This window comes from Struthio camelus, chromosome 12, assembly GCF_040807025.1.
Source record: "Struthio camelus isolate bStrCam1 chromosome 12, bStrCam1.hap1, whole genome shotgun sequence".
In the NCBI taxonomy this organism is placed as follows: domain Eukaryota; kingdom Metazoa; phylum Chordata; class Aves; order Struthioniformes; family Struthionidae; genus Struthio; species Struthio camelus.
The window spans coordinates 16,777,352-16,792,062 of record NC_090953.1 but is presented as its reverse complement, the minus strand read 5'-3'; the positions used below and the strand labels follow the sequence as shown (position 1 = coordinate 16,792,062).

At 39.8% G+C, this 14,711-nt stretch overlaps 1 protein-coding gene across 17 annotated transcripts in view; it reads right to left on the bottom strand.

The window, feature by feature from the left end:
- TCF12 (transcription factor 12) overlaps nt 1-14,711 on the bottom strand; it is a 180,502-nt gene that overhangs the window by 24,630 nt on the left and 141,161 nt on the right. For all 17 annotated transcript variants that reach the window (XM_068959074.1, XM_068959065.1, XM_068959071.1 and 14 more), the window contains 4 exons: nt 6,783-6,888; nt 5,479-5,618; nt 5,002-5,146; nt 3,200-3,264 (listed from right to left, as the gene is read on the bottom strand). In XM_068959074.1, coding sequence (XP_068815175.1) covers nt 3,200-3,264; nt 5,002-5,146; nt 5,479-5,618; nt 6,783-6,888 — 456 coding nt within the window. The remainder of the gene's footprint in view (nt 1-3,199; nt 3,265-5,001; nt 5,147-5,478; nt 5,619-6,782; nt 6,889-14,711) is intronic.

Sequence of the window (14,711 nt, the reverse complement as noted above, 5' to 3'; positions counted from 1 at the left end):
CACCCCCCTACTGAAAACACTGCATGCTTTTCACGCGAGCTGCAAAGAAAGCGCGAAGAACAAACAACGCCCGGGAGGCTGCAGGAACTAACGCACCGCGCGTCAGTACAAACGCAGCCGCCGAGCGCCGGGCAGGCCGCCCAACGGCGCTCAAGGCTGCTTCGAAACCGTTTTCCATCGCTCTACCTGCCACTTTGGTTTTGCCACGCCTCGTAAGCGAAAAAGCTACGTTAGAAGAAAGCCACGAATAACATCCGCGGGCAGACTTCGCTCTGCACGCAGCGCCCGGCTGCTGCGCTGTTAAATGACCAATGATGAACAACCCTGACACCTTCTGCCAGGCTTAAACGGTGACATGACTCATTTTCCTGCAACAAACGCGCCTCCTCCTCCCCTCGGTGCCGGGCCAGGCCAGGCCGCGGGGTGCCAATATGCCAGCGCCTAATGAAAAGGCTCCTAGACAAAGGCTGCACAATCGGGAGCCTGCCGAGCCAAACCTCGGCGCTGTTAGTCCAATTTTTTAAACACTCCAGTGTACATTTCAGTTAGCCTTTGTTATGTTAATGTTATTGAGTCTAAAGCAACAAAGAAACTTAATTCATGAATTACTCCTCGAAGTCAACTTCCCGACGTTTTCTTTGCTTTTGTTAGGGGACCAGTGGCTATTTCAGCGCGGAGAGCACACAAAGGCCTTTACCCCAGCGCTGAGGTAGGAATCAAAACACAAGTTATCACAAAGAGGGCTGATATAATCAACAAAGTTAAACAGTCCTCCTGTTTGATCTCCTCTAAATTAAAGACCAAGTGTTTTGATTTGGCATTAGGCAATGAAATAAACCAGATGTTTCTCCTGCCATATAACCCTCCATGGGCACAATCTTAAAGGGTTATTGTTTGGCAAACGTTCAGGGAAACACATTAGAAATGGCACGAATACCCAGATTTTCTTTTCTTTCTGTCTATACTAGTTCATTATCCAAACTAATGCATAATCCACAGGGCTTTGGGAACTTTGTGTAAATACTTTCATGTACAATTCTCTTTCTTGCCTACCCTGAGATTAAGACCACAATTATCCAGGCTTAAACCTAAAATAAAAGAACCTTTGCAAATGTATTATCTGGCCTTACATGTTTAATCACATACTATTCTGTACGGTCTTTAATACCTAAACTGAAGAACAAATGCCGTATCCTCTGATGTTTCGCACATGAAAGGCCTATTGTGAGATGTGCATCAACAGAATTTCAGACCTAGAAATTGCTCTTAGCAGTGGTAGGGGTCTGTCTAAAACCCTAACAAAAAGGTATTAAAAAAAAAAAAAAGCATTTAACTAAGTTCTTGTTCAAACAGAAGAATATTCTTAGCTTATTACCATCGAAATCCACATGCACTACTACCTTCACCTGCAAGCCGGAGCACCTCCCTTCTCCCCGCGACAGGGAGCAGCTGAGAGGGGTGCTCCGTCTGCCTGTCCGTCCGTCCGTCCGTCCGGGTGCGCGCTGCGGGGCCGGGGGAGCAGAGGGACGGGGAGGGAGGGGAGGCGCGCGCCCGCGGCACGCACCGCTCGAGCAGATGGAAAGCATCACCCCCGGCTCCGACAGCCGTGATTTATGGACTGACCTGCCTGCTCCTGCCAAGCAGCAACAGCGGATGACACAACCGCGTTGCTATGACGACCAAAGCCCACCCACCAGTTACATTAAACATTTCTGCCCTGACTTCCACTCACAACGTAGTTGGAGTTTTTCCTCAAAACATCAGCCTGGCTTTCTCAGCACGGGCGTAAATACCTGAGGATCTCGCAAAGGGAAAAAGGACAAGAGAATAATTAAAAAAAAAAGGGGGGGGGGGAAGGGGGGGAAGAGTGAGGGAGAACCTCAAAGCCACCAGGTTTAACTAGGTTTAACTAGCCAACGTGTCCAACAGACTGCCATCAGGCTGCAGAACAACGGACACCCTAAAACGTTCCTAGGGTAATGAAGAGCCTGAAGTAAGTACTGCTGTTTCTAAGAGTCAAAATGATCCCATTTGTTTTCTTACAGGCCTTGCACAGGAGAAAACAAGAGTATTAACTGCCCTCTGCTCTCCGGGATTGCTATCTACTTGCTGGATCCCAAAAAGCAACAAGGACAACATTTTTCTCCTCAAAGCCCCGTAGGTCAGTTCTGCTACCCAAGATGGACGTGACAGGAGGCCCCCGGCGTTATCGGACCTGGTAATCTTTTACCACTGAGCCCTTGGAAGGAGCAGGAGTAAGGGGACGTTTGCATGCACTGGAAGGAGGGGAGGGAAGCAGAAAGCAACCAGGGATGGTCGCTTGGGGCTGCCAAGTCCCCATTTCTATCTTTCTAGCAGAACTAGTCTCCCTGTTTGCTAAGCGCAGGAAGTCTGAAGTGCTTCGCCAGCCACCACCCATAATTCTCATTACAGCAGAAATTTCAGAGTTAAGTCAGATACTGAACATAAGAACCATTTTCAACATAATCTGTATCAATTACTGTTTTATAAAAAGCTCTTCTTCATTTGATTGTATTAGTGCAAACATAATAGCTGCATCTGTGCAACACGTAAACAGAGCTTTAAATAATTTTAACAGAACAAAAATACTTGCAATGTTTTGCATTACCTGCGTTATTCCAACAAGAGTTAAGGTTTAAACTTCATGCATATATAGCCCTTTAAAACCTGTTCCATAAATTACAGCTGTACAACACGGCATTCAAAATTTCTCAGTTTTACAAGGCCACTGAGAAAATATTTTAAACCTTGAGGCAGGATCTGCTCTTAGAGTAATGTTAAAAATATTTGACTTTAACTAGAACAGTATAGAAAAAAATTTGGAAGATTTGTTTTATGATTAGACCAAACACACAGGTTTTTGTGAATTTTACTTGGCATACGCAACTTTCTACACTACATTCATTCCAAATTTTCTGACCATTCGAAAAAAGAAGAAAGTCAGGAAAATTCTCCTACAAATAAAAGCATCATATCTCATTTGCCTGCTTATGGACATTTATCTAGCATATGACATTGTACCACTGTCTCATTTATCTAGCATATGACATGTATCATGTTCATTATCTTAAATTCATATCTAAACCTACCGATTTGATAGTGGGAAATGAATGAAAACATAAATAATGGAAGAAACAATCGATAAGTATAAGATCTGAATATTCTAATTACTACTTACAGATGCCAATGCCTTTCCAAGCGCATCACCTGTCTGTGAGCTTCCAGCACCATTTCCTCTGTTTCCTGTGTCGTGGAAAGCAAACCCAATATTTGTATTTTAAGCTGAAGTTTTACTTAATTTTATTATTGTATTCATCACATACAGTGAGAAACCACTTTTTAAACAGGACGTTCTAAGAAAGCCAATGTCAATAGAATCAGTTTCCATTACATTTAAAAATGAAAACAATTAAATTTAAATTTAGGTGCTCCCCTCTTAAAAATCAAACAGAGTATCCCCATGACAAGTTAAGGGCCAACAAGAGAAGGTAATTAAGAAGACAAATTACTAAGTGCAATATCACAGATTAATTTCAATGAATTGTAAAATGAAAACCGGAATACTAAGAAAATCATATATTTACACCTGACTCCTAAAAGGTAAGTTAACACTAAGGTGCTGCACATTTCATTAATGCTAGAAGCTGAACTCACTGAAGATGCAAAAGCTCCTTGTGTGTTTCCTTGCTTCTCTGCTCTAACTCTGTGTGTTGTACTCTCATCTTTATTTTAGAAAATCCCTGAAAGGCTCTTTATCCACCAAGGTTTCTGTCACTCCTGCCATTACTCTTTCGTTAGTTGTATCTCAGCAGCTTTGTGTGCCCTTTTACTCCAAACACCATTAAACCAAGAGGAGGTCTAAAGCCCAACTCATTGGAAACACAGAAAGGACCTGAATCCCCTGAAATATGGACTTTACTGTAAAAGACAGATCCTCTGAAAGTGCATCTTATTTCTGTACCATTTTCTAGTGTCAACAACTTTCTAATGCAAGTGTGTGGGTCATTCACATCAGAAATCCAAATCATGCAATGCTCAACCCGCCTCATGTGTTGTGGCAGAATTAGATTTTCCAGCCTTGAATTTCACATGCAGATTCATCAACTGAGATATGTTTAAAGATCCAACTCAAAAACATGTTCCGAAATCAAAGTCAATATAGTTGTTCCAACTAAATTCTGCTTACTGAAAACGTAACTAAGTAAAAGCCATATCAAACTGAAAAGGGGTATCTACAGCCATTTAATTTCTACAGTTCTGTCTTAAGAGACGACATAGTATATCTTTACATCTAAAATCTTAAGAAAAAGAAAAAAAGAAAAGGAAAACTTTGGATACAGGAGGCCTGCATTTCATTTCTTCTGGCTGTTCCCAAGTTGGTCAGGAGGAGAAGGAAGGAAAGAAATCAAAACATCCCATACTTATCAAATATGCGCAAGGAACAGATCATCGTCCTATATTTTGTGCTTTCTAGGTAGGCACTGAAGAGCCTAAACTAGCCACCATACTGGCTAGTCACTAATCTTTAAATCAGTTAAGGAAGGAATTTACGATACAGTTTATCAAGTTCCCTAAAGCCCAAAGAAACATTCTTCCTGCCTTTCTCCTGCACAATATTTTAATGATACAGCAGCAGCTCTGAAAACTGTAATACCAGAACCACCATAATGAATTTGCATGTATACTCAACTATGGAAGGATAATCGCTGTTAAGAGTTAAATGAATACAGTCTCTTAAGCATGGACTTGACCACAAAAGCAAATAAATCAGTAAGACTTAAGTTGATTGCAAACTAACTTGCTACACCGCAGCCATATTGAGGACAGAAGTGTTACAGTGGTCTAACATTCCTGACAACATACGCCCCATAAATTAAATATTATTAATTTTGTGCACGGTGGAGCCCTAACTTCCTTTTCTTGTAAAATTATGTATAATAATAAAAAAAATAATAATAAAAAAGGCATGATGAACTTTACCCAGAATATTATCTGATCCATTGACAGGTGGAGTGTGTGAGGCAGCTACATAAGGTGAACTGCTGGTACTGCCACGATGGAAGCTAGACATTGGAGGAAGACTGGCATTTATATCCGTAGGCGAGACTGAATGTGGGGGATAGCTCTAGAGAGAAAAGAAACAGACATAAGGCATTTTAGTAGTCTCCAAATAGATATTGATATTTTAAGATATCATATACACAAGAGCCAGTTCTTTACCCATTATTTAAGAGAGTGACTCATCCACCCTTTAAATGGACCACTAACTACACAGCCACAGATTTTCTTTACACAACTGACTTAAATAAGAGCACATGAATCTAATACAGTAAGATACTGAGCTCTGACAACGGGGTTTTTAATTGACATCAGTGAGCAGCAAACAAGAAATGAACTCTTGTAGGTGAAATCTCCAAGTATGAGCACGAGCACGGTAACCGGTGCTGGGTAACTCACCAAGCGGTCATGCGTGGGCAGGCTGCCATAGCTGCCGGACTGGGACATGTGGGAAGACGAGCCCCCCAGCATTCCTCCGTAACCGGGCTGGCTCATGCCGTTGGACGAACTCCAGAGGTCAGAAGAACTGTGGGTCCCATCTTTTTTTTTTTCCCCAATAAAAAAAAGGGAGGGGGGAAAAAAGAAAAATACATTTTATGCCAGAGTACTAAGTTCTCCTTTCCTTTAGAAAATTATTTTAAAAGAGTACATAATTTAGCTACTTGGACTAACATCAACAGAGAAAGGGTGAATAGCTTATATTGTGTCACCTATTTTTCTGCTACCACACTTGCTGTATTTATATAATAAACAAAAACCCCCATCAACCCTTCCCCCTCCAACCTTCCCCCCAAAAACCCACCAGGGGCTTTATAGCTGAAATATAATCCAACCACAGCTGAGAAAATACCAAGTACTTGTGCTAATTACACAGACTTTTAGTAAGGCCAGATTTATATCAAGAGAGTTGATAAAAATTCCAGACTAAAAGAAATAATAAAAAAGGGATGGAGAGGACAGATGCTTGGTTAAGCAGAGCTCACCATGAACACACAGTGCAAAACATCTATTAACCTAAAATAAGCAACGTATAGTTTAAAATACCTTAGTACCATAAAAAATATTTCATAAGCAGATTTAAATAAGTGAAATGACTACATTACATAAGCCTCAAACTCAAGTGTGTCAATGCAGTTTTCCTTCAGTAGCACAAAGTGAAGGGCCCTGTACGTTCCTGTACTCAGGCGCTAGGCTTTCAATGTTCTCCAATACTTCATCAGACTACAGTACGAGCTACTTATATGACATGAAGCCGAGGAAATGAATTCTGCTCTAGGTTTGTTCAATTCAACCCCCTTTTTTTGGCATGCCGGACACGCAGGCATTTGAGAACTTGGACTGTTAGCTGATACTGTACAGCCAAATTCCTGAGCAGTCGAGAAGCCCTCACCTCATTTTTCTCTATCACTCCGGTGTGCTGCTCTGAAGCCCCTACAAATCAAAGGATGGAGGATTCTGTCCATCTGGCCTGGTGTATAATCCCCTTAAATTTCAGTCAGCAATTAACGTCACAAGGAAAACTTCAAATCAACGGACAGCTCCCTTCATCTAACTGCTTTAAAAGTATATAAAACAGCCTCAAGACGCAGCACAACCTGCTACCTTTAAGTTTAGTCATTCATTCAGGGTAACAGTGGCTAATCACAGATTTCTGTCGAAAGGACAAGTTACACATATCTATATTTAAAAGTCATGTTACCTACCTTGCATAAAGAAAGTGCTAGCAAACATACTGCTTGGTGGTTTAGGAGATGGGTAACTTGGAGATTCTCTGTTGAAATCATCAGAACTTGGGGATGGTGCGTACACCTAAAGGTTGGAGACCAGCAAAAGCACATATGTTATATACTTGGGTGTCGTGAGCGAAGAAACCCCACAGAACAGCATACAGGTACAGGGTACCAAACAAGAAAAGAACAGTGTAGCAAGCTGCAGCATTTGTTGCCCTTGTTTTATTTGCTTTTTAGCAAGTTGCCACAGAACAGTGGGACTGCAGCAGAACGATCCTAACACCACACTTCCTGGGGTGCCAACTCAACCAGGTGGCCTGATAAAAGCCTGAATGCTGATTTTGCTTTTTAAGCGCACAACTCGCACAGACTTGTTGCTCGAGATTAAAAAAAAAAAAAAAAATAGAGGCAAGATAAAACAACTGAGCCCCCAACAAATTTTATTTTAAAATAACTGTATGCCTGTTGGATTATTTAATTAGCTGGCATCCCCACAATGAGAAAGAAAAAGCACATCCAGGGACAAATGGGAGGGTTTTAATGTGACTGCTGTATCACCCATTCAGAGACTCGCGTGCCTTTGTAAAATTGTCCAAAATATATGTAATGTAAGTGCACGTCCTGTGGAAACATTTTAAAACTGCAATTTCAAGCAACGTTTTTTCATGCCGACCTAGTGTTAAAGAAAACCAGCGTCATTCATTTTATCAGTGTAATACTAATTTTTTAGTTAACTTTTTTGGAACGTGCATTCTGAACTTGCAAACAACCAATGTTCTCAACAACTCACTATATAGGAAGCCAAATAAACATAACAATTAGATGTTTTAACTGCAGTTACTCTAAAATAAAATAAAACAAAACAAAACAATGCATATTCAGCAATAAATAAGTCCAAACAACAAAATTAATATTCTCAGAAACAGGGACTCTACCTCCATCCTAGTTGTTCTAAAATATGCTATTTCTTTATAGCAGTATTTTTAGAAAATATACTGAGTACTGCAATATGACTAGTGTGCTTAAAAATCAATCTTCAAAAAAAAGCAATTTAACCAATACAGCAATAAAGAGCACCAAAATACAACACCTAAATCAAAGCATCCATTTGCTACAAAGCAAAAAATGTGGGGTTTTTTTTATATATATATTTCTATATAGTCTATATATTTCTCTCCCTTTCCTTTATAGTATGCTGTTTACCACTGAAGAGGAAGGACAGAAAAAACCATAAGCACAAGTCTCCTAAAAGACAAACAGTGCTCTGGCAGAAGGGCGAAGGCTCGGCAGGGCGACGGGTGAGGGCTGGGAGGGGGCAGCGCGGGTCTGCCCGCACGGCGGAGGGGCTGCTTTACCACTCACGCCCTTAGACTCGTCTCACATCAACAGCATTTCAATAAAAACCTACCAAACTACAATTTGATGGACCCGCTACAAGGACACGAAGAACTAAGCTAGGGAACATTTGCCAATAGCGGCCACGTAGTGAAAGCGGCAGGTAGAAAAAACACCTGATACACAGGAGTCAAGTGGAAAAAATGGACTTTCAGTTACATGTTTGTTTTTACATTTGAATTTTGTATCAAAATAAAAGAAAAAATTGTTATCTCAGAAAAAAAAGCAGTCTTTTGGGGGGCCTTTGTTCAATGTTTTTCTTGCAAATTTTAAATTTCCGGAATATTTTTAAAACAGAGATGCTTACCAAATCTGAGTGACAGAATGACAATATGTTATAAGCAATGTTAACAGTACATATGTATTTACTATATAGGATGAATGCATGTATAGTCCATGCCTCAGACATACTTTAACAGAAATGTCAGTCTGTCAAATTGTAAATACTCACAGCCATAAGACTAGAAACATATTAGGCAAAACTAGGCCTAATTTACAAGTTTTCTGTTGTGCAGAATAACACAGCATATGCTATAGCTGATGGTTAATCTATCACTGTCACAGGACAGCAGTGGAAACAAAGCTTTATGACATTTAGCATTGACATAAAGATTCACGTTGATTAATGTAGAAAAAACTACACTGACAAATTATACTTCTTTTAAACTATAACACTATCAATAAGACTTGCAAATAGAAGCTCTAGACTGAAATTTCAACATTTTATATAATTTGATGATTTATAAAAACTGATTAAACAGTAACTCGAAAGTGAAATTAAACTGAAAAACCCTCCTAACTCCCACAAACGTATCCTTTACAGATGCACATGTACAAGCCATTAACATAATAAAAATGTTATGAATTATATTAATGTCAAAGAGGCCCTTCCAAACAGCTACATGAAAGTTCTAGCACAAACACATAACTTTATATAGTTTCTACTTGTTTTGGTATCTTAACTATAGCTTGCAAAAACATAGCTGCAATGTTATGAAGCTGCACTTGTGCCAGTCTAGATTTTTTAGATCAAAGAGTTCTTGCGGCAAAACACAACTGATGTGGTCTCAAAGACTTCATTAACTCCAGATGCGAGGAAACAGCCAGCCAAGTCCACAAAAGGAGCAAGTCTCTTTTAGTTACAATCAGAACTACCCACAAATTAAAACCAGCCCTCTGATGTCATCTGATCACCTGCAGATGAGCGCCAGGTTTTTTTCTGGTTAATGACCTAATCATAATTTTTATGTTATGTTGTGTTGCTTTTGAATTTTGTTTGTAGTAAAGAAAAAAACGAAGATTAAACTAAGATTAAACTAAGGTCCATGAGATGCAAAGTACAAAGTTTCAAAATCAAAAAGTTGACAACAGGGGACTGATATTCTGCAGTCAGGAAGAGCTGTATTAGGTTGGGAAGTTCATTCCCTCCCAAAGCACGGGGTGCACGAGGACCCTGGTCCAGCAAAGCAGAGCCGCTGTGGCTGTGGGAGGCCCGCAGAGCTGCTACGGCGCGAGGGAACCTGGGATCGAGTTGGAGGCGTTCTCCTCTGCAACAGCTGAGTAAGGCAGTTACAAATATGACGTGGCTGCTCAAGACATCCTCTTTTAGCTATTAGACTGATAACAGTGACATCCAGGGGGCATCAAACTAGTTTTTCCTAGCTGGTGTTCCCACTAAGAAAAGGAACGCTGTCAGAAGTTCACTGTGTCTAAAAAGCCTCCTTGGAAGACGGTTCTCCTCAACAGGCCAGAGAGGAGCCCTGACCCCCTTCCACACGCTGCACCTGAGGGCACAGGACATGTCTCCAAACTGACAAGCAAACCACTCTCCAGCTATGAATGGGAAATTCCCTCCCGATAAACACATGCCAAATACAGCTCTTTAAACGACCAAGTGAAGGATCAAGCGGAGGACTCAACTCTCTTTTGGAGCTGTGCTAGAATATACATCAACCCTCCAGGGGTAATATTTCTGAAGGCTAGATGGCCTCAGCAGAGGAGAGTAGGACAAATGAGTTGCCAAGGACATGAAGGCAGAGATCCATTTCTTTCTCTTCTTCAGCCTGAGCTGTTTCACAGTTCTCAAGTCAGAAAGGCGGGATGATGGCTTGATGGACAAGGAGTTGTGGTTTTTTTTGTTGGTGTTGGTTTTTTGGAAGGTGAAGCTGACTTCCAGAAGATAGAACTGAAAGGACGTTCTCCCTATTAGATCATATGCATCTACTTCTCAAATCTGCAGTTGTTCTTAACATATTTAATGAACCCTGTAACAGAAGTCAATCACTTAAAGACCTAACATATCTAAAAGGTATCAAAGGATTATGCAATGTGCTTTTATTTACTAATACAGGCGCCAATAACACGGAACGTTATTCTGAAGATCTAGGTTTATCAGATTTTACTCCATTACAAGTAAAACTTCAAGTCTCATTTTATAAATGCATTTAATAGATATAACACTTGCAGCCCTCTTATTGGCATACTTTCTCTCAGACAATTTTCCCTTAATCTGTTTCAAATTTTTAAATATTTATCAATGTTTAATGTTAATGTTAAGAGGATACTAAAAATAGGAATGAAATAATCAAAACTTACTTCTGATGAGCTCTTGCTATCTCAAGTTAAAGTCTCCCAACATGCATACTATTTATGAAATTATGAATTGTGCTGCTCACTTCAGTCTAGCTATTAATAATTCTTGGAAGTTCAGGAAAATATTAGCACGCAGCTGCAGACAGACAATATTCTGAAACCAGCAGAAATGGATAACCACTTCTGCAGCCTGCAGACTCCGCTAACTGGCCGAGCTACATTCCAGCTGCATCAGTCATGTACTGAGCAAGTGCGCGCTGATGAATGATTTGTACATGTGGCAAAATTTTACAGTTTATTATCTGCAGGTTTTGTGGCAAAAACTAATTCTGCTGAAAGGCAGCTCTGGGAAAAGGAAACACTATTTTCGTGTTTATTATATTTCTGTCGAAAGCATGCACTAAAACTTCAGGAATGTAGAATGGTAACTGCACTTTTCCATTCTTCTCTTTAAAGCCAGGCAGAAGTTGCCAAAGACTCCATTTTTGGTTAGCTAATATTTGAGCAAGACAATAAACTGGAGAAGAGCCATAATATACAAGCTTCAGTATATCATGTCCTAAATTCTACTTTCTGTTTCTAATACCAGCTGTGAGGTTCAGATGTTTTAAAACCTCTTCTCACAGCCCAGAAGGAAAAAAACCACTCCTCAGAGAGCACAGAGCATCAGTCTCATCTGCAAATCCACCCATAATTTTTAAGGATGGCATAAGATTCCAACTCCTTGAAGTAGCTAGACTGAATGCCATCTTAAATAAATGTTTATGCAGTTTAGGCATGCTATATGTGCCTATTTGTGTATTTTCCAAATACAAAATCCTACTACTTCAATGATACATAACAAGTTCTCCTTAGCTTCTTCAGCAGTAAATGATAATCCTAAAGTCACATTAAAAAGTGATAGGCCAACGCACTAAAAATTCAAGTTCTATATACAGAAGCTTTTTAGTTTGTCCTTTTTTTTTTCCCCTCCTTAATCGTACTGTGAGGCAGAGAGGGGAGGGACAAGAAGGCGAGGCAGCAGGACCACCACCAGAAACAAATACCTGCATATAATGTCTGAAGAGTTTTTTTTCTAATATATTTGCTAAGCAAGCTCTCTTCCCCCCACTTTTCAGATTCAAACTACACTGTCACTAAACAATACCTAAAGCCGAGTCATCAGAAATTTCTGTTTAAACTCAGAAACGGTAAGAAAACAAAAAAAGGGCATAAGTGAAACTCATCAGCCTGTTTCCTAACCTGCTCACCATTTAGCAGAGAATCACTGTGGCGGCGCGACCACCAATCCCGCCTGCAGCAGGAGGCAGGGGGCTGTCGTTTGCTTCTGTTTACCTCGCCCCCGAACTCACCAGCACTGCCAGTTTCCGCAGCTCAGACTGCTACATCTGTGCAGCCCAACCTGGCTGAGCCCCGCGGGATGAGGGCAGCCAACATGCTACGCTGCGCGGACGGGTGCGCGCCGCGCTGGGCTCCATCCCGCCCGGCACCTGCTGGAAACGGGCGCCCCGGGGGCCCTGCGGACCAAACTCCCCCGGGCTGACGCGTCCCAGCCGGTGGCACGTTTTGGGGGAGCAGGGAGGGCAAAGGAGAAGGGGGCACAGGACAGAAAATCCCGCTCAGCAGGGCTTACTGCCTCTCCTCCCTCGATGTCCGCAGCAGCGTAGCCCCAGAGATCTTCCAGATGATCTTGTATTTGCCCTGACTTACAACCGTTAGCTTTGACCCTGTCCAAGTTGCGGTGGGCAGCACACGGTACACAGCGGACTTAACTGTACTTTTTGCCCCGCGTACTAACTGGCCCCACGCTAAGAGCAGCAGAACTGAATCACTCTTGTTAGCACCTCACTGCTCTACAACTCACAAACTGAAAACGTTTTATATCCATGTTAAAAGGCTTGGTACGTTATTTATTGCAAAACAGCTACAAATAAAAGTGTACTATCATGTCATCTAAGCATTATATAGTATTATTAAATATATAACTCAATGCTATAACTCAAAGAACGATGACTGTAAGCCAGGCCACATTGTACCTGTTACAAATACATCCCCCCCCGCCTCCCACCCCGTGCGTATGTATATACAGATACACACACACACACACTCACAGTGGTCACCCATGCTCTGAACACTCTCACAAAGCCACGTTTTCTCCAACCATCTCCACATAAGCTGTTTTATAAAACAGAAAGCACAAAACATGAAATGTTTTCAAAAGTGCACTTCTTACGTGTTTTGGACTCCCTTCCTTAAAAGCTATTGCAGCAATTTACTGTGACACAGGCAGTAACTCCGTTTAAGTGCTCAATGAAATCGTCACTAGGTTGAGAAAACATAGCATTTACGCAATGATAAAACATAACTGTATGCAGACTGCTATATCAAATTAACCCATGCTATGCACAGATGCAGCACCACTGTGCAACATATTCACCAGTTTGCTCTCATATGAAACCACAGTCACAGGTCAGAGATAACATTATCAATACTGTTCCTTAAAATGATGTGATTTTGGTAAGTGATAACTGACATATTGCTCACTGGGATCAATTTTAAAATAATCCTATGGTAGGATTGTTAGACCCTTAGAAAGTACATTTAGAAAAAAATCAATTCATTTTTTAAATGCTGAAAAAGCAGAAAACTTTCCTTTTATTCTTTAACTCTTATTTTTTATGCACAAATAAGAAATAAAGCTTCCATTACTCAAATATTATTTTGGTGCCCTTGAATATTATAAAATTTAAACAAAAAGCACAACACTGAATGATGAAATTTGCTTAATCATTTACTGATCTGAAAAAAAGAATCATCTTTAAACTGTTTAAAAAGTGTCACGTGCTATATATTTTCTCAAAAATATATGTCATTATTTTTCCTCAAACATCTTTTCAGTTTTTTTTTAATGTGGGCTGGAAGTTTTAATTTTCTGTCTATGGCCTAGTTTCGTAGAAATGAAAGTAAAAGTAAAGGTGAAACTTTAAAGAAAAAAAGATTTTTTTGCTATACTTTTGAAAATTTGTCAAAAAGCTCTACATGAATTAAACTTCCCTCTTGTAAGCCTTCAAAAAATTAAGGAAATATTTTTTGCCTATCAACAGGTGAAGCAAAAAAAAAAAAGACTGAATTTTCTGGATCAGTGTAAATACTTTACTTTCTTTCTGAAACAGATTAAGATCTTTTCTTTTTAAATTGGGAAGGATTTCTTGTAACATATATGTTTTGCCATACCTCATACATAATGCTAAAATTTTACTTCTTGGCAAAGGTTTTGCATCAAAAAATAGTTTTCACTTTCATGTGCCTCTTCCAAAACATAAAGTTAAAACAAAGTTACACAAAATCTCTAACAGTTAAAAACAAAAACAAAACAAAAAACAAAATAAGACTAACTTTTAATTTGTGTGTCAATGCACATGAAAACATCTATTGGGGTGCTTAGAATCTTGGTTTTCAGTTTAATATTAAGCTATATTCTGGCTTACAAAATTTAAAAGTTTGAAAGAATGTAACATTTAATAAAATGTTTAACACACACCACATTTTCTGCATGTCATTTCCCACTTGTTTTACTTGTAAATAAATCAGATTTTATGTATAGCAGTGGATATCAAGGGATGTTGCTATCCAAAACCTAATATAATAATTCAAATAAAAAACTCAAAAACCTCAAACAATGAAGCAGATGCCATTAACTCCTAATCGATCAAGCAATACAACTAAAAGCAGGACACATCAGAACCAGGGTATGGACTGTTTTCTCAGTATGGAAAGGCTTATACAAAGATTTGTCACACACACTAAGACACGTGCTTAAAAAGCAGTAATATAAAAACCAAACCCCCAACTTCACATATCCTGCTTCTATGTATTTAAATTAATCAATAATTTATTTGAACTTGCAGAATTCCT